The sequence below is a fragment of the Geotrypetes seraphini genome, chromosome 7, assembly GCF_902459505.1.
Source record: "Geotrypetes seraphini chromosome 7, aGeoSer1.1, whole genome shotgun sequence".
NCBI lineage: Eukaryota > Metazoa > Chordata > Amphibia > Gymnophiona > Dermophiidae > Geotrypetes > Geotrypetes seraphini.
Genome location: NC_047090.1, coordinates 36,751,349 through 36,772,706, shown reverse-complemented (window position 1 = coordinate 36,772,706; position 21,358 = coordinate 36,751,349). Strand labels below are relative to the sequence as shown.

The window sequence follows — 21,358 nt, the reverse complement described above, 5'->3', positions numbered from 1 at the left end:
AGCAGCAGAGCAAACTTAAATCTTCAATCAAGTTTGCTTGAAAAAGCTTCCGCATCGGGGCTCCGTAGATGACGTCACCCACATGTGAGAATATATGCCTGCTGTCCCTGGATAACACCTGTTACGGTAAGTAACTGTGCTTCTTAGGGTTACCAGATTTTCCCGAAGAAAAATGCGGACCCATGACCATGCCCCCAGGCCCATCTAATTACGTCCCTTCCTTCCCCCCCAGCCCTGCCCCCAGACGGCATCCATGCATGCGCTGTTGCAATACAATGATGTCACGTGCATGCACGGATGCCCCTACCTGAAGCAAAGCTTTTCAAAACCCAGACAAAGTGCCAGGTTTTGAAAATACATCCAGGCCTGGGGAAATCCGAACATCTGGTAAATAAATATTTGATTAGATTATTCCTGAATCGACCCTATTTTCATCTTCAAGGCTTCTTGTTCAGATATAGTGGAACTAGAAAAGGTTCAAAGATGATCAAGGGGATGGAAGGCCTCTCATATGAGGAAAGACTAAAGAGGGGCTCTTCATTTTGGAAAAGAGTCGGCTGAGGGGAGATATGATTGAAGTCTACAAAATCCTGAGTGATGTAGAATGGGTACAAGTGGATTGATTTTTTTTTTTTTTTTTATCTGTCAAAAATTACAAAGACACTCAAAGAAGTTGCAGGGAAATACTTTTAAAACCAATAGGAGGAAATATTTTTTTCACTCAGATAATAGTTAAGCTTTGGAACGTGTTGCCAGAGGTTGTGGTAAAGAGTGGTTAATGTTGCTAGTTTTAAGTAAGGTTTGGACAATTTCCTGAAGGAAAAGGCCATAGTCTGTTTTTGAGACAGACATGAGGGAAGCCACTGGATCGGTAACACGGAATGTTGCTACTCTTTAGGGTTCCGGAATCTTGCTTACTCTTTGAGATTCTGGAATGTTGCTGCTATGTGGGGTATTGCCAGGTACTAGTGACCTGGATTGGCCACCGTGAAGACAGACCATATTTATTTATTTATTTATTCAATTTTCTCTACCGTTCTCCCAGGGGAACTCAGAACAGTTTACATGCATTTATGCAGGTGCTCAAGCAGTTTTCCCTCTCTGTCCCGGCGGGCTCACAATCTATCTAACATACCTTGGGCAATGGGGGGATTAAGTGACTTGCCCAGGGTCACAAGGAGTAGCGTGGGTTTGAACCTACAACCTCAGGATGCAAAGGCTGTAGCTTTAACCACTGCGCCACACTCTCCCCTTATATTCCTTTCCACTGAAAGATTTCCACCTTCTATGCATTAATACCTAGAAAATATTTAAATGTGTCTTATCATATTTCCCCTATCTTGTATGTCTTTCAAACAGTATCCAGTTTATATCCCTTGGAAGTTGAGGTCTCCAGAAATGCATACACTGTTGTAAATGAGGTCTCAGAGTTCTATACGTAGACACTACAACCTCCCTTTTCCTGCTGGTCACCCCTCTCCCTATGTATTAAAGCATCCTTCTAGTTTTTGCCATTAATTCACTTCTTGTTTGACCACTTTAAAATCATCAGATATGATTGCCCCCCTCTTTCATGCACAGGACAACTTCACTTCCTTTACTAAACTGCATCCTGGGGACCAAACATAGGACTCTGCATTTTTAGCATTGAATCATATCCTCCATGCTCTAGACCAGGGGTCTCAAAGTCCCTCCTTGAGGGCCACAATCCAGTCGGGTTTTCAGGATTTCCCCAATGAATATGCATGAGATCTATGTGCATGCACTGCTTTCAATGCATATTCATTGGGGAAATCCTGAAAACCGTGACTGGATTGCAGCTCTCAAGGAGAGGGACTTTGAGATCTCTGCTTTAGACCAATGTTTCCCAGCTCAGTCCTGGAGTACCCCCTTGCCAATCAGGTTTTCAAGATATCTACAATGAATATGCATGAAAGAAATGTGCATATAATGGAGGCAGTGTATGCAAATCAAATTTATGCAAATCCAATGTGGCTATCCCAAAAAACCTGACTGGCAAGGGGGTACTCCAGGACCTAGACTATTCCTCAGGTTTCAATAGATTCTTCCTAACCTTTTATATTTTGGTGTCATAAAAAAATAAAGACACAAACTTTCCTAAAATCCTTTCTGTATCGTTTACAATGCTAATGAAAAGAAAAGGTCCAAAGCCCAAACTCTGTAGCACAGCACTGGTAGAAGCCTTCGTCAAACAGATTAAACATTTACAAGTTTTCAAGTTTATTTAAAATTTATTTAATCGCCCTATCATATATTTAGGGCGATGTACAATTTTAAAAATATTTTATAACAATACACAGAGAAACAAAAAGTTAAGATAACAAATACATGACTTTCAAAACAGATGAGACCAGTAGGGTAAAATAGAATAGAAATACAATAATTAAAGGCAGATGAGACAATCAAGGAAAATTACAAGAGTAGGGTTTTGTTTTTGTTTTTTTAATACAGGAAAGCTAGGGACCTCCCTCCACTTCAAAATCACTGAGCTCTGGAACAACCTTACCTCCCCTCTTCGGAACTTGAGCTCTCTCCAAGTTTTCCGCAAACATCTGAAAACCTGGCTTTTCTCAAAAAATGTAAGTCTCCCTCCAATTTAGGAATCAAGGAAACTCTTATATCTTGGCATCCCAAGTCCTCTAAATTTTCTTCACACTTCTACCTCTAACCCTATGTTGTAGTTCCTTCCTATTTCTCCTACTGTAAACCGCGTTGAGCTCTACGAACATGGAGATGATGCGGTATATAAACCTAAGGATTAGATTAGATTAGGATGGATTTTGCTTTGATATTGGTGTTTTTACAATGTCTAGCAGTCAAATGCATCTTTAAAAAGAAAACGTTTTAATTGACTCTTAAATCTATCAATGTTTCTTTCCTCCCTTAAGTAGATTGGCAAGGAATTCCACAATTGGGGGGCCACGACAGAAAAAATGTATTGTCTTTATGTATTAATAGTTTTAAGTGATGGAACAATTAGCAAATGTTGGTCTTTAGATCGAAGAGTTCTAGTGGAAGCGTAGGGAATTAGAATCATGTCGATAAAAGCTGGAGACTTGTAGAGTTGGGCCTTAAATGATAAGACATATTTTGTAAATTATTCTGTGCGATATTGGGAGCCAATGAGATTTTTTAAGAAGTGGCGAGACATGGTCAAACTTTTTTGCATTCATGATAATTTTAATAGTGGTGTTTTGAATTACCTGTAAACACCTGATCTCTTTTTGCGTAATATCCTTGAATAAGGCGTTACAGTAATCGATTTTTAGAAATGAACGCACATCTTCTTGCAGGACACATTGAGGGATACGAGTGACTAAGGTATTCGCCAAGGTACACCTGGCTGAGCCTCCGCATGTGCGGATCACCGGACTAGATGGACCCCAGGTCTGATTCGGTGCAGGCATTTCTTTTTTTTTTTTATTTATTTATAATTTTCAAATTAACAAATCAAGATACATCTTGTACAGAAAGTGATTACAACAAAAGAACAAATAAAACATAATGAATTATATAGAAATCAAATATTTGTATAATCTCTCAAGTCCACCATTTGATCCATGATGTAAATTAAACGGAATTTTAACAAAGAACCATATTATAAAAGATAAGTGGTATGTGGTTAACTGAAATTCCAGGCGCCTTATATCTCAAGCCCTCATTCTTTCCCCTTTTCCAGGGGAGACATGGAGAGAAGGGCTGTTAACTGATTTGGTTCAAAGAAAACATATTTTTGAGAGTTATATTGAACTATACACTTGCAAGGATGTCGAAGATAGAAAGTTCCCCCAAGAGCCAAAACACCAGGTTTTAATAATAAAAACTCTTTTCTACGTCTTTGTGTATCTCTTGCCAAATCTGGGAACATCTGAATCTTTAAATCAAGAAACTTTTTCTCTTTATTTTTAAAGAATAATCTCAAAAGCCAATTCTTATCTAGCGTAATAGCCAGGGTAACAATCAATGTAGCAGGTATTGCTATTTCTTTATCAGATAGTTCAAGTAAAGCAGATACATCAATTGGTCCCTGCGTTTTTTCTTGAAGATCCTTATTTTTATTAGGCAAATAATAGACCTGGGTGAAAGGAGGCAATGAATCTTCCGATACTTCCAATATCTCCAGCAAATACCTTTTTAACATTTCTCTTGGAGTCACTGTTGAAATTTGTGGAAAATTAATCAATCTTAAGTTATTATTCCTGGAGAAATTTTCAAATGTCTCAATCTTCCTTCTTAAATTTATATTATCCTTAATTAAGGTGTCCTGAAGAATCTTGGAAGATTTAAGTTGATCTTTAATGCACTGGATATCTAATTTTGATTCTCCCAAGTCTTGTTTTATCTGAAGAACTTCTTTCTCTTGAGTTTTTATTTTCCCCTCTATTTGAAGATGGTTACTATTTACTGTTCTAGTCAGATTGGCAATCAAATCCCACAAAGCTCCCATTGTGACTTCTTGGGGCTTTACAAGGTCAATAGTTTGCAAGTTTAATAGTTGTATATTAGGCTCACCAGCTACAGGAACCTCTCCTCTCCGTCCCTCCTGTATTGGAGTTGATCCCAGCGTTGTTGTATCCTCAAATACACTCAGGCTCTGTTGCAATCCTTGTGAGCCTGAGTCGATGTTCATCTCACCGTTCCCTGCAGCCTCTGGGGGAGAGCTCACGCCGACTTCCGGCTGGCTCCCCACTCCCGGGGAACTGGTGGCTCGAGGATTGGGAGGAGTCGGTGCAGGCATTTCTTATGTTCTTATGTTTAAGGATTTGGGCCCTAACCATTTAGAAATTGAGCGAATGTTCTCTGTGAGGGAAGGAGCATTACAAATGGTGTGCTGTTTTTAATATTATACATTTGTATTTTGTATCTCAATTTAACTGGATACAGTATGGTAATTGCTAAAGGTTGTCTAGAGATTGAATAATCAACAACAGAATCTGGTTGCAACCCTACAGCTTGCCAAAAACATTCAGACCTATGCACACACTAAAGAATCACAAATAATGAGATCAACAAATACCATACAAAAATTAGGAGGAAAAAGCCTCAGAAGTCCATATGCATTCAGATCTTGTTTCAGTTTTACTAGCTATCATTCACTGGCTCAATAAACTTCCGTCTTTAATCCAAAAATACTTGAATTTCGTTTATAGAACAAAGACAGAAGCATGTGTGTAAAAAATACATTTTAAACAAAAAAAACCCTTATTTTATTATTTATGGGGAGGGGGGAGAAAAAGATTGTTTATTGAATTATTTGTTTATTTAAAGTGCGTTGTGTAGTGTTTACGTTTAAATTTATTGTATTGCACTGTTAACATTTGAAAATTAATAAAGATTTATATATATATATATATATATATATATATATATATTTTAAACAGCACTTAGCTTAACGTCCCTCTTTAACGGGGTCCCGTTTCACATACCACTTCTTTAGGAGGATATCCAAAAGGGAATGGGGACTTGTATACCACTTTTTGTTGCTTAGGCATGTCAAAGCTGATATTCAAAGCGGTGGGCTTTGCCCAGGGTCATAAGGAACGGGATTTGATCTTACAACCTCAGGGTGCAGAGGCAGCTGCTCAACCAATGGAGCCGCACCTTCAGTCTGTCTCAGTGTGGCAATTCATATGTTCTTATGTGAGCTGAGTATAGGACCATCAAGGCATTGTGGCATCACTGATGAGGTTGTCTCTTAGGCATTGGTGGAATGAGGCATTATGACATCACAAGCTCAGCTCTGGAATGTTGCTACTCTTTGGGTTTCTAACAGGTACTTGGGACCTGGGTTGGCCACTGTTGGAAACAAGATACTGGGCTTGATGCAAGGGAATGGGGACTTGTGTACTGCTCTTTGTTGTTTAGGCATTTCAAAGCTGACCTTCAAAGCAGTGGGCTCTGCCCTGGGTCATAAGGAGCAGCACCAAGATTTGATTTCACAACCTCTGGGTGCAGAGGCAACAGCTCAACCAGTGAGCCACAGCCCTTCCAAATACTATATTGTGATTTAAAGAATCTTACGCCTTTACTAGAATATTGCTGCTCTGATGTTACACGGCATATTGGAGAGGGATTGGGGTGAAATGGAAATTAATTTTAGGCTGATTAATGTTCTACTGCAGTACCATAATTCCACGAAGAGGTGAAAGGATAAAAGTGTGAAATATGTCTTGCATTTATTTGAGAAAGGCAACGTATTGGAATATAAGTTGAATAAACAGAATGGATCTGTTTCCATTCATGCAAAACATTTTGCTGACAAGAAAGAACTGAGGATTATTAATGGTAAAATAATTTCTTTTGAAGAAATGTTCTTGCACAGAGCCCATAAAAGAATTGACCTCAGCGATTTATTAAATTCTGCTCATAATTAATGAAGAGAGGCCTAAATTTTAACTCGCACAGTACTGAAGATTTACAGATGAACACCAGAATCATTAGAATCTTAGATATAGATGAATTTCAAAGTGATGAAAATATTATCTACAGGTGATATTTAGTACTGCATAAAGTATCCTGCCACCCTTCCCATTTTCTAGTGGACACATGACACGGAAGGAACTGTCGGATATATCTGGTGTGATCCAGGAGTTTCTGATTTAAAAAAAATCAATATAGTAATTTAATAATAATAACTTTATTTTTATATACCACAATGCCATAAGCAGTTCAAAGCGGTTCACAGTAATAGAGACAGCGGACAGACTGTGAAGTTACAAATAGCTTATCTAATCTTCGATTTATATACCGAGTCATCTCCCAACGGAGCTCGACTCGGTTCACAAGTAATTAAGAACTAGAGTACATAAGAAGAAGAGCATGAGCAAACAGCAGTTGAAACACAGCAGCATAATTATAAAGTTAAACAAATTTATCAAAAAGATAGGTCTTTACTGTTCTTCTGAAAGACTGGTAGGACAAAAGCTTTCAAAACTTGGACCCGTGCTTTTCAACATATTTGTAAACGACCTGGAAATTGGTACGACGAGCGAGGTGATTAAATTTGTGGCCGATACAAAGTTATTCAAAGTAGTGAGGACGCAGAAGATCTGCAATGTGACATAAACATGCTCGAGAAATGGCCTTGACATGGCAAATGAGGTTTAATGTGGATAAGTGTAAGGTGATGCATGTCGGTAAGAAAAATCTTATACACAAATACAGGATGTCCAGTGCAGTACTTGGAGAGACCCCCCAGGAAAGAGACTTTGGGAGTGCTGGTCGACAAATCAATGAAGCCATCTGTGCAATGTGCGGCGGTGGCAAAAAGGGGAATGATTAAGAAGGAGATCACAAACAGATCGGAGAAGGTTATCATGCTGCTGTACCAGGCCATGGTACGCCCCCACCTGGAATACTGCATCCAGCACTGGTTGCCATACATGAAGAACGACACGGTATTACTCGAGAGGGTCCAGCGAAGAGTGACTAAAATGGTTAAGGGGCTGGAGGAGTTGCCGTACAGTAAGAGTTTAGAGAAACTGGGCCTCTTCTCCCTTGAAAAGAGGAGACTGAGAGGGGACATGATCGAAACATTCAAGATAATGAAGGGAATAAATTTAGTAGATAAAGACAGGTTGTTCTCCCTCTCCAAGGTAGAGAGAACGAGGGGGCACTCTTTAAAGTTAAAAGGGGATAAATTCCATACAAATGTAAGGAAGTTCTTCTTCATCCAGAGAGTGGTAGAAAACTGGAACGCTCTTCTGGAGGCTGTTATAGGGGAAAACACCCTCCAGGGATTCAAGACAAAGTTGGACAAGTTCCTGCTGAACCATAACATACGCAGGTAAGGCTAGACTCAGGGCTCTGGTCTTTGACCTAAGGGCCGCTGTGTGAGTGGACTGTTGGGCACGATGGACCATTGGTCTGATCTAGCAGCGGCAATTCTTACGTTCTTAAAATAGATTCACTTCACCAGTCATTCAGTTTACCAGCTTGAAATGAAAGAGTCCTATCCAGGAACCTCTTATAAACACAACCTTTCAATGTAGGAAAGGTAAACAAATGAAATCTACGGGTACGTCTAGTAAGACCAGCAAGATCAAAATAGTATAAAAGATAGGGGCCCTTTTACTAAGGTGCAATAACTGATTTAGCGCATGCTAAAGATTAGCATACACTAAATCAGTTAGTGCGCCTTAGTAAAAGGACCCCATAGTTTGGAGCCAAACCAGTTAAAGTTTTGAAATACATACAAGCAAACTATCATAGATCCTCTTGTTTTTGGTGGAACCTCCTTGTTAAAGGAAAAAAAAAAAAAGTTACCTAGATATTTATTCACACAGACTTTTACCAGGAGGACAGGCAATTGCAGCCCGGGGAAAGCTTGAATACGTGATGTAAATATTTGAATATATGACAGAGCTTAATAGGATAGGAGTTCCATGAGATATGATGATCTTTTACATTTTTCTTGAAAAGTCGGGCCAGAAACCAGCATGTCTACTCGTACTTAGTAGATTCTGAGTTGGAAAGTTGAGCCCTGCTTTTCTGTGATCAATGTCTGTGTGGGTTCTGGTATTCTGCTGTCAGATGCAATGCCGGACATTTTTTTAAATTTTTCTTTCAGTGCTGTAAATGTCATCCTGTCTCTAAGTCTGAGAGTTCTTATGCTAGTCTAAGACATGTCATTTTATTTCACAGTAGTCTGCTTTATCATAAGAACATTTCACTGAATTTTGAGGAATTGAAGCTTAAAGATAAACAGCGGAGGAATGATTAGAGAAAAGCATTTAAACTGCTATGGAAATTAAGAAGAATTGGAGCTAAGTGACCAAATGTCTTTTAGACTGATCAGATGATAATATTGGCTCATAGTGATTACTGTAATTGTGTCAACACTGAACCACAAAACCACACACCCTGATGTTTTTTGTCACATCTGCCACAGAACTCGGCCAATTCTTATGAAATTCAGTGTGTCGTATCCCGAGGAAAGTTGACGTAAATATTTCCCACTGTACCCATAGCACGACCTTGTGAAAATGCATTGTAAACCGTCTATATCAAAATGGTTTTCACTGCAGACGACCGAATTCTGATAAAGAACTTGATACTGCCAAAAGGTTACGGCAGTAAAAGATTGTCGAAAGGGTTCCCACAGAAGGGTTAGAAGAAAAACGGCTTTGATGTGCTGCTACGCAAGATCCGAGCAATGGGCACTGTGGATCGTATGACATTAAATTTCATAAGAATCGGCCAAGTTCTGTGGAAGATGTCACAAAAAAACATTAGGGTGTTTTTTTTTTTTTTACTTTTTGGTTCACAGTTGTGGCTAGGCAGGGACCCGCCAGCTGGGCAAGGCCACAAACATTTAGGGCTCCTTTTATCAAGGTGCGCTACGGGGGTTAGCGCGTCGGACATTTCATCATGCGCTAACCCCCCGCGGCGCACCAAAAAACTAATGCCTCATCAATGGAGGCGTTAGCGACTAGTGCAGCAGGCGGTTGAATGCGCGGTATTCATGGTTCCCAGGGCCCCTCGCAAATTGGATAGCTTGTACCGGGTTATTCCAATCCCAGGGTTTGACAAACCCCAATTGCCCCACGAATCCCTCCTGGTGGAATCTACTCTGAAAAAATCTCAGGGTTCCAGTGTATATGCCTCCACCCCTCCTGGCAGAGAGGGAAAAACTATGGATAAATTTGGTAAGCGCCTTTTCCAAAATGCCATGCTAGCCAATAGAGCCAACAACTACACCTTCCACTTCTCCTTCTATATGAAGCATCTGGTGCAACAGCTCTCCTCCTTACAGAAATATCTTCCTGAACGTAAGGTCCCTCTTTTCCAGCAACAAATTTCCAGCCTCCTCCAACTCAGGAAATTCATGGTTCGCTCTATCTACGACTCGTTTGAACTGACCTCTCGCGCATCTGCCATGGCGGTGGCTAGGTCTCTGACCTAGACATTAACCACCAGGACCGCCTGGCTAACGCACCTTGTCTGGGTGATGAACTCTTCGGAGAATCCCTGGACTCGACCACCCAGAAGCTCTCAGCACATGAGACCAGGTGGGACACTCTGATCAAACCTAAAAAGAAGACTCCACCTGCTCGCCCCTTCAGGCCACAGTCTTCTTACCAACGCAGGTTCTCGGCCAGACCTCTCAACCCGCCTCAACAACAGTCTCGCCGTCCTCGCCACCAGCATCAGCCTCAGGCTCGCCCACAGACTCAACCTGCCAAGCCTCTTCCTTCATCAAAACCGTCTCAACCCTTTTGACTCCTTTCTCCAGAGCATAGCCAGTCTCCCCCCGTCGCTCCCTCTCCCTCAACCTATCGGAGAACGTCTTCAACTTTTCCTCAGCCGTTGGGAGGTCATCACTTCGGACCAGTGGGTCCTCAACATCATTCGCCACGGCTACTCTATCAACTTCCAGACTCTTCCACCAGACCATCCTCCCGTAGAGTCTGCTTCTCACTCCTCCCAAACCCCCCTCCTCCTGAGGGAGGTCCAATCCCTCCTTCTTCTCAATGCCATCGAAGAGGTACCTCCGGACCAAAGGGGTCAGGGATTCTACTCCCGCTACTTCCTGGTTCCCAAAAAAACAGGAGACCTTCGTCCCATCCTCGATCTCAGGGATCTCAACAAGTGTCTGGTCAAAGAGAAGTTCAGAATGCTCTCCCTGGCCACACTTTACCCTCTTCTCTCTCACCACGACTGGCTATGCTTCCTAGACCTCAAGGAGGCCTACACTCACATCCCAATCCATCCGACTTCACTTCGCTATCTACGGTTCCAGATACAGCACCATCACTATCAGTACAAAGTGCTACCCTTTGGCCTCGCCTCATCACCCAGAGTGTTCACCAAGTGCCTTATTGTGGTGGCGGCCTTCCTCAGGTCTCACGACCTTCAGGTGTTCCCCTACTTAGACGATTGGCTGGTGAAAGCACCTACGTCTCCGCTTGTGCTACAAGCCACTCAACACACCATCTCGTTCCTCCTTCTCCTGGGTTTCGAGATCAACTACCCCAAGTCGCATCTGCTTCCCACACAGCGACTTCAGTTCATTGGAGCAGTTCTCGACACCACTCTAATGAGGGCATTTCTCCCCTCCGACCGCCATCGAACCCTGCTCCACCTCTGCCGTCAGGTGCTCCTTCATCACTCCATTCCAGCTCGGCAGATGATGATCCTTCTGGGCCACATGGCCTCGACGGTCCATGTACTTCCTCTGGCGCGACTCCACCTCAGGACACCTCAGTGGACTCTAGCCAACCAATGGTCACAGACCACCGATCCTCTTTCTCATCCTATCTCTGTGACATCGTCTCTTCAGCAATCTCTTCAATGGTGGTTGAACTCCTCCAATCTTTCCAGGAGTCTACTCTTTCATCTACCCCCTCACTCCATGATCATAACCATGGATGCCTCCCCTTATGTGTGGGGAGCTCACCTGGGAGATCTTCGCACCCAGGGACTCTGGACCCCTCAGGAGCGTCAACATCACATCAATTTCCTGGAACTCAGAGCCATGTTCTATGCTCTCAAAGCCTTCCAGCACCTTCTCTACCCTCAGGTCCTTCTTCTGTGCACAGACAACCAAGTCGCCATGTACTACATAAACAAACAAGGCGGCACCGGATCTCCCCTCCTTTGTCAGGAGGCCATCCGCATCTGGACCTGGGCCACGGCCCACAGTCTCTTCCTCAAGGCTGTCTATATCCAGGGCGAAAAGAACTCCCTGGCCGACAATCTCAGCTGCATCCTTCAACCTCACGAGTGGACTCTGGATCCTCCCACGCTCCGCTCCATCTTTGCTCACTGGGGCACTCCGCAGGTGGACCTCTTTGCAGCTCCTCACAACCATCAGCTGCCCCATTTCTGTTCCAGACTCTTCTCTCCTCACCGTCTGGCCCCGGATGCATTCCTGCTCGACTGGACGGATCGGTTCCTCTATGCCTTTCCTCCACTACCTCTGATTGTCCAAACTCCGCAGGGACAGAGCCACCATGATTCTCATCGCTCCTCGGTGGCCTCGCCAACACTGGTTCTCCCTCCTGCTCCAGCTCAGCTCCAGGGAGCCCATTCCTCTTCTTGTATTTCCTACTCTACTTACACAGCAGCATCAGTCTCTACTACATCCCAATCTGTCCTCGCTCCACCTGACAGCTTGGTTTCTCTCGGGCTGACCTCTCCAGAGAATCTGTCTCAGCCTGTCCGTCGTATTTTGGATGCCTCCAGGAAACCGGCCACCCTCCAATGTTACCATCAGAAGTGGACCCGGTTCTCCTCTTGGTGTCTACTTCATCATCACGATCCCACCTCATTGGCGGTGGAAACTGTACTGGACTATTTGCTTTCTCTCTCCGACGCTGGCCTCAAGTCGACCTCAATCAGAGTCCACCTCAGTGCCATCACTGCGTTTCATGAGCCTATCCTTGGAAAACCTCTTACGGCTCATCCCCTGATTTCCCGGTTCATGAGAGGCCTCTTCAATGTCAAACCACCTCTGAAGCCTCCTCCAGTCGTCTGGGACCTGAATGTGGTTCTATCAGCCCTCATGAAACCTCCGTTTGAGCCTCTTGCCACAACTTCACTCAAATTTCTTACATGGAAGGTGCTTTTCCTCATTGCCATCACCTCTGCCAGGAGGGTTAGTGAGCTGCATGCACTGGTTGCCGACCCACCTTTCACTGTTTTTCACCATGACAAGGTGGTTCTGCATACCCATCCTAAGTTCCTTCCCAAGGTGGTCTCGGACTTTCATCTTAACCAGTCCATTGTGTTGCCTGTCTTTTTCCCTAAACCCCATTCTCATCCTGGGGAACAGGCATTGCACACGCTGGACTGTAAGCGTGCCCTTGCTTACTACCTTGACCGTACCAGGGCTCACCGCTCGTCTCCTCAGCTCTTTTTGTCCTTCGACCCTAACCGTCTAGGTCGTCCTGTCTCCAAACGAACGCTGTCCAACTGGCTTGCTGCCTGCATTGCGTTCTGTTATGCTCGGGCCGGTCTCTCACTGGAAGGTGCTGTCACGGCCCACAGGGTCAGAGCTATGGCTGCTTCTGTGGCTTTCCTCCATTCCACGCCCATCGAGGAAATCTGCAAGGCTGCCACTTGGTCCTCAGTTCACACATTCACTACTCACTACTGTCTGGATACCTTCTCCAGACGGGATGGGCACTTCGGCCAATCTGTATTACACAATTTATTTTCCTAATGGCCAACCATCCCTCCTCCCTCTCTGTTAGCTTGGAGGTCACCCATACGTTAAGAATATGCTGTCTGCTTGACCTGGGATAAAGCACAGTTACTTACCGTAACAGGTGTTATCCAGGGACAGCAGGCAGATATTCTTACGTCCCACCCACCTCCCCGGGTTGGCTTCCTAGCTGGCTTATCTTAACTGGGGACCACGCACTCCTCCGTCGGGCGGGAAGGCACTCGCGCATGCGCGGTGCAGCCAACTAGAACTTTCTAGTAAAAAGTGTCCGTACTGGGGCTCCGTCGGTGACGTCACCCATACGTTAAGAATATCTGCCTGCTGTCCCTGGATAACACCTGTTACGGTAAGTAACTGTGCTTTATCCCTGTGCAAAAACTGGAAAACTTTTTTTCTTTCCATAGAAACCTTTTCTGTTAAAAACCTATAAAAGTATCAATCTTTCCATACTTAGACCCTCTTTTACTAAGGTGTGCTAACCGATTAACGTGTGTTAATCAATTTAGCGCACGCTAAACATTAACATGTGCATGTTAGTCTTTGGACGCGTTAGCATGTAGCGCGTGCTAATTTGATTAGCACATCTTAGTAAAAGAGGGGGTTAATTCCACTGGTTAGTATAATCAAATTAGCACGCGCTACATGCTAACACGTCCATAGACTAACATGCATAAGGAAACAGATGTGACCTTAATAGTGGGAAATCTTGAAAACACAACTGGGTTGTGGCCCTCAGATAGAAGTTGTCCACCCCCGTCATAAGAGATTTGTATGCACTCTGCCTTGCTTGCATGCAAATCTCTCTCATACATTAGGGCAATGGTTCCCAACCCTGTCCTGGAGGACCACCAGCCAGTCATGTTTTCAGGATAGCCATAATGAATATGCATGGGGCAGATTTGCATTCCTGTCACTTCTGTTATATGCAAATCTCTGGCTGGTGGTCCTTCAGGACAGGGTTAGGAACCACTGCATTAGGGAGAGCCTGAAAATTTGAATAGACTCTAAACCAGGGGTCTCAAAGTCCTTCCTTAAGGGCCGCAATCCAGTCGGGTTTTCAGGATTTCCCCAATGAATATGCATTGAAAGCAGTGCATGCACATAGATCTCATGCATATTCATTGGGGAAATCCTGAAAACCCGACTGGATTACAGCCCTCAAGGAGGGACTTTGAGACCCCTGCCCTAAACTATCAAGCACCATACGTTTCCCAGTTCTGCTTCAATATGAAATGAAATTCTGCATTTGAGCACAAAATAAAATAGAACACTTGTCATAATATCCATAATGCCATATGAACCCTTTGCAAGTAAACTAAGAAACTTCTGTTTTATTCCTCTTTATAGGCAGGCCAGCTTGAATGAAGCAGCTGAAATGTATTACAAAAGAGCAGCTGGGCTAAGACCTAACGTAAGTACCTGCGCAATGAGACAGCAGTACAAATGAAATAATTACTGAATTCTAAGTGTTATAAAACTCATGTTGTGGCTATATGAATAGTATGTCTCAGACTAGTTGCCATTGTTCAAACTTAAAAGTATCCATTTCTCTTGCACTTATGGCCCAGGCATATTGTATTAATAAACATAGGTACAGTAGACTCTCAGCTATCCGGCCCTCATGGAGATTGGTGGATGCTGGATAACTGTAGTTTCTGGTTGCTTGAGAGTTTCTGTAAAAAAAAAATACTGTATCAACACCCCTTCTTCTTACCTCCCTCCAGCTCCTGAAGCAGCAGAGCCGGTCCTGACAATCTCCCCTTCCCTTCCTCTGGGTCTGAGGCAGCACTGGCAGCTAATCCAGACAACACACCCTCCCTTGGCTTCAAAGTAGCAGCGGCAGCTGATCCTGACAACCCCCTCCTAGGCCCTGATGCAGCAGCACCAGCTGATCCTGACAACCCTCCTCCCTCACCGAAGGAGTAGCAGCAGGTGGTGTACAGAAGAAGCGCCGTAAACAGGTTGCTTCCAGCTCTAGCAGGCCTTTTCTTCTGCCGTGTTGAAAGGCCCTGGCTGGAAACAACTTGTTTACGGCGTTTCTGTTCACCGGCTGCACTTCTTCTGTTCACTGGCTGTTGCTATTCCTTCAGTGAGGGTGGGAGATTTGTGGCTGCTAACTGCTTCAGGGGCTGGAGGGAGGGAGGGAAGGGGGTTGCTTAGAGGTTGTCTGAAGAGCATGGGAGACAAATTTCTCTTTTGGCTGGCAATTTGGTTGAGAGGGCCAGTTAATTGAATGCCTACTTGTGATTCTATGGTACAATTCAATGCCTTTGATTCACTACATTTTATAAAATACAAGGGCTTGCTTTGGTGTTTCTTTAATGGCTCTATGTGTTAATCAGGTGTTTGTTCAGACAGCATTCCATTTTTTTAGGTCTGTACCTTTAAATTAACGCCCCCCCTTACCTTGTTTATGAAGGCCGGCTTTCTTTCTTCAGCCAGCTGGCCTACCCCTCCCCGGTGCATCCTAGGATGCATCGGGGATGGGCCTAAGACTCTGATTGGCCCTGTGGGAGGGGTCTTAATTAACCTGGGCCAATCAGAGCTTTAGGCTCCGCCCCAGCACATCCCAGGATGCACTGGGTAGGGGAAAGCCCACCATTTTGAAGAGGCGGGCCTGATGGCCGGTGGGAGTAGGCATCCCTCTGGCTAGCTTTTGTAAACAAGGTAAGGGGGGGACATTGGGGGCACAACGGCAGTGGCAGGAGGGAGTGGGCATCCCTCCTGCTGCTGGGGAGGGTGTTGTGGGTGGTTGCTTAATGGCAGTGGCAGGAGGGAGTGGGCATCCCTCTCGCTGCTGGGGGGGAGGTGTTGCTTGATGGCGGCGGGAGGGAATGGCTTTATTCTGCATATGTGCCGATTGCTATCACCAGCTTATGAAGCCTTTTAATTGTTGCACCCATTGCTTGATGAATTTACCTGACATTCAAGAAGGCAGTCATCCTTTGTCAGAATTATTTTTTTGTAATGAACCATCATATTACAACTTCTCATGGTTCATCAGTTCAAGTAAGCATCCCAAAGACGTCTGATTGTCGGCACAGTAATAATTAAGAGTGGATTGATGAAGAGAGCAATGGTCTGCTTATCAGAAATCCTGGGACATGCGTTCTAGGTTATCTTTTTAATAGATCTTACTGAGGTTGTGGATTCTGTTAAATTATTTTTCTTATAATTGCTAACTAGATCTGATCTAAATATGTTAAGTATCTTTATGTAAACCGAGTCGAGCTTCCATTTTGGAATAAGATTTGGTTGATATTGTATATCTGGATTTTCAGAAGGCATTTGACAAGGTTCCACATGAACGACTACTTCGGAAAATTGCGAATACTCATGTGAATTAAAAACTGGCTGGAACATAGGAAACAGAGAGTGGGGGTAAATGGACAATGCTCGGACTGGAAGAGCGTCACCAGTGGGGTGCCGCAGGGCTCAGTGCTTGGACCCGTGCTCTTCAACATCTTTATAAATGATCTGGACATTGGTACGATGAGTGAGGTGATTAAATTTGTGGATGACACAAAGTTATTCAGAGTAGTGAAGACACGGGGATTGCGAAGATCTGCAACGTGACATAATCAGGCTCGAGGAATGGGAATCAACATGGCAGATGAGGTTCAACGTGGATAAATGTAAAGTGATGCATGTCAGTAACAAAAATCTCATGCACAAATACAGGATGTCCAGGGCAGTACTTAGAGAGACCTCCCAGGAAAGAAACTTGGGAGTTTTGATCTACAAGTCGATGAGGTCGACCGCGCAATGCACGGCAGCGGCGAAAAGGGCGAACAGAATGCTAGGAATGATAAAGAAGGGGATCACGAACAGATCGGAGAAGGTTATCATGCCGCTGTATCGGGACATGGCGCGCCCTCACCTGGAGTACTGCGTCCAGCACTGGTCGCCGTACATGAAGAAGGACACGGTACTACTCGAAAGGGTCCAGAGAAGAGCGACTAAGATGGTTAAGGAGCTAAAGGAGTTGCCATACAGTGAAAGATTACAGAAACTGGGCCTCTTCTCTCCCTCGAACAGAGGAGATTGAGAGGGGACATGATCGAAACATTCAAGGTACTGAGGGGAATAGACTTAGTAGATAAGGACAGGTTGTTCAGCCTCTCCAAGGTAGGGAGAACGAGAGGGCACTCTCTATAATTGAAAGGGGATAGATTCCGTACGAATGTAAGGAAGTTCTTCACCCTGAGAGTGGTAGAAATCTGGAACGCTCTTCCGGAGTCTGTCATAGGGGAAAACACCCTCCAGGGATTCAAGACAAAGTTAAGACAAGTTCCTGCTGAACTGGAACATCTGCAGGTGAGGCTAGTCTCAGTTGGGGTGCTGGTCTTTGACCATAGGGCCGCCGCGTGAGCGGACTGCTGGGCATGATGGACCTCTGGTCTGACCCAGCAGTGGCAATTCTTATGTTCTTATGGTATATAAATCTAAAGATTAGATTTATCATCTTGTTTGTTTGGAAATCATTGGAAAACTAAGGCATTTGCTCAAGTGTGACCTTTCTAATCCACAATGTTTTTTATTTTTTCAATCGTGTTAACATGAGCTTCACTGTTTTATACAGTAATAGGTCAGTATTTTTCAGCTAATGGCTAATATATTTTCTATTTATCTGTAGCTAATAAGTTTGATAGAAATGGTATTGATTGATTGTGTTGACAGTGAAACATCTGGCATAATATTCATCTTCTCCATGTTCTCAAATACAAATGTACCTTAGGGTAGAAATGCACAATCAGATGGTTCATCTTGGATATCCTGTGTATTTTAATAACACAGACGCATTGGTCTTTTATGTGAAGACTTATTTGTGTTGCAGTAAGAGCTTAGAGAGCCTTAGGCGTGGTCAAAGGTCCTTTAACTCTCATCTATTAAGAACAGGAAATGCCTGAACCTGGAAGTAATCGGTAGCATCCTGAGTATCCCTCCAGAAATATTTTATAGCAGTGAACATAAAACAGTTTTCATTTATGCATTGTTTGCTTTAGAATGGTGATGTTGCATGTTCTTGTTTATGTAAGTCATAATTTACTGCTGCATCAGGTCATATACAACCTACCTGGGATTAGGGAACATAAATTCAGTTCTGTTTTCATTTATTGTGACTCGACCATAATGGAAAACTAGAGCAATTTTCAAAGCCATTTTACCTGCTCCCTCTTTCCCCTGCCCCAGCCCAACTTTAAAATACACAAGATATTTTATGCATCTTTTAGCAGACAACCTCAGGGTGTGTTTGGAGCAGGGAGGCAACAGGGCACAAACATGAAATCTTGAAAGGTATGCATGCTATTTTGCCCCTTATCACAGGTAGCATACAAAACACAGAGATGATTTTAATGCCTGTATGTTATATAATTAATTTTTAAAGTGACTGCTATGTTTCAAACTGCCATAAAATAGGAGCAGTAACAGTAATCGCATGTTTTGCAACTACGCAGCCTAGTTGCAAATTACCTTGTAGAAGTGTTAATGTTTATTTTAAAAAATATTACCCACTCTATTACAGATCGAGGTAGATTGCAAGCAAAACACACATAAAAAAATCAGTATTAAAACACGCAATGAAATAAATAAAAACCTACATTTGCATTAATATAATATAGGAGTAGTACCAAGTTCAATCTTCATATTTCACTTTTCTAACACAATACGAGTACCATACAATACTCTGTCATAGAGACCACTCTGTTCCCAGGAGGAAACACATCTGCAAATACCTCCTGGTCGTGCCCTCCAACTCCAGAGTGCTGTCCCTGCCTTATTCTTGAAAGCTCTGCCTTAACCGCACAAGCCTCGAACACTTATGATTTTTAAAGTTTTTGAAACTTGTGCAGATGAGGATGGAGCTTAGACATTGGTGGAATGAGGCATTATGACATCACAATCTGAGCTCCAGAATGTTACTACTTATGATTTTAAAGTATTTGAGGCTTGTGCAGATGAGGACAGAGCTTGCAGGAATGGAGCAGTGACAGGAAAAGAGCTCACGGGGACGGTGAAAAATTTGTCCCCTGTGTCATTCTCTAGATCAGAGTGCTTTATGTCAAGAATCTGAGAGACGTTGGATGAAGAGCTGAAATATTGTTAGGGAAAAGTCTTCAGATATTATATGATAATCTTATAATGCTAGTTTATTTGCATCAGTGCAACCTCGCATAACCAAGTTTCCAATTTTATTAAAAATTTATATCCCACATATAGTGGTAAAACCTTGGGTCTGATGGGTGGAACTACAATTTTTATAGGATGGGAGGGGATAAGTCAAGAGAGCTTAAATGTTTCTCAGATACCCGCCTCCATACTCGTGTCGTCTTTGATAGTTGCTTTATTGGGTGCATTAATCAAAATTAAACCTATATTAAAGAACACATTTGTTACGTAATACCAGGAGAGCAGATGTTGGAATTGATCCATTCTGTTATTTGATCTTAAAGATGCTTATACACAGTGTATGAGTTGGCATATCTCATTAATTGTCTTATTTTTCATGTCTTGAACCCTTTAAAGTAAACAGGAGGTTACATGCTGGCCCATAAGGAAACAAGGTTCCAACTTCATCATTCTAGGCCTTCCGACTTCATCATTCTAGGCCATCCCTGTGAAGTTTATTAGATATATTAAATCGGTGTTTGATAATGATGGTTTTATGGGCCCTAGTGGAGGTGAGAGCAGTGGCCTTGGAATGTTTTCTGAACACACTGCAAGCTGTGGGATAATGAAGGCTTCTCGTAAAACATGATAGTTTTATGAAGAACTGGGAAGTTGAGACCTTGGCTGTTGAGATACTCAACTAAACAGTACAAGAGAAGGCAAAGTATCTGGGAAGGAAGACTCTGTTTCCACCGTTTAAATATCCCTCTCATTAAATACACACACTTCTAACACATTTCGCAAAAGAACTGAGTTTACCATAGGAAGAAATGGAAGGATAAACAAATGCTCTTTCAAACTATTTGTTTCCGTGAATTCTTAGATCTGCTTAATGGCTTTGGAGTGGGAGTTGCGCAGAGCTTTGATCTGAAGGAAAATAAGCAGAGAGACTCCAAAATGAACTCTTGTGGTTTCCAAATATTATGGAAGCCACACACCATGGTAAGGAGTGTCTAACCACATAAAGATCAGTCGTGTTTAGTAAGGAGGAACATGCTTAGTCTGAACTCATAAGATCAGAAACATTTCCACTAGCACCGGAAGACTTTTCTGATGCAAGACGATGCCTTTTTCAAAACAATTTGATCTTTTAAAGATAAAGATATATAATATAACATATGGCATCATCTAAAGTAAAATACCTGTTTCCATTGCACAGTCATGCCAATAAGCTCCACAAACTGGAAATCTTAATTCAACTCTTCTCTGCAGGCTTTACAACCCTACCTGACTAGGATCTTTATTTTTTTCCCCTCAGTTTGAATGACTTCATAAATATACTATGAAAGAACATTTATGTATTGTGAAATATCTGGTTCACACAGCAAGCAATACTTCAGAACATCAATTATGATTCACTGTCAGCCATTTTTTTTTTTTTTTTTCAATTCTTAATGCAGCTTGCTAGGCATTCGCTAAATGTCCAGACAACAGATGTGTTACAAGGAGAATTGCAGAATTTTCCTTAGGACATGCTTATGGGATATAGCTAGTCTTAGTATATTGGCCTTCATAAAACTTCTGAAAACATCATTTCATAGAGGCTAAGAGCCAATCCAATTTCCCTATGTGTGATTAGTGATACTGCTCGAGTTGTGACTGCCCCACAGAGGTTGAAGGGAACCTCTTAAAAATTTTCAATGAATGACAATTCTAGGAAATTTATTAATATATAAAGGAATGGCTATTACTCCTTTGTGTAAATTTGAAATATTTTGCAGAACGCAGATGGTACATAGTCTGCTTGAAAGCTAATAAAACACTCCTTAAAATGGATTCTTATATATGGCCCTCCCAACTGAGAGAGCATAATTTGAGATTTATCCATTTTCCCATGTCACCCTTACTATCTGAAGTAGATATGGTGAGAAAATATAAGGGTTTATAGTATGTCTGATGAGAATTTACCACCTATTGTTAGGGCTCAGTGTATTACTGGAGGCCAGTCAAGCTCGGCAGTGCCAGGTGATGCACAAGGGATCATGGTTTTAATCACCT

The 21,358-nt window shown here is 42.8% G+C and overlaps 1 protein-coding gene across 4 annotated transcripts in view; it reads left to right on the top strand.

The window, feature by feature from the left end:
- The window catches only part of TMTC2 (transmembrane O-mannosyltransferase targeting cadherins 2), a 305,129-nt gene that overhangs the window by 259,849 nt on the left and 23,922 nt on the right, over positions 1–21,358 (top strand). For 2 of the 4 annotated variants that reach the window (XM_033952959.1, XM_033952961.1), the window contains exon 11: positions 14,537–14,600. In XM_033952959.1, the coding sequence (XP_033808850.1) occupies positions 14,537–14,600 (64 nt within the window). Of the gene's footprint in view, positions 1–14,536; positions 14,601–14,913; positions 15,051–20,183; positions 20,319–21,358 lie in introns of those variants that run through there. The other 2 variants (XM_033952960.1, XM_033952962.1) reach the window with 2 other exon arrangements.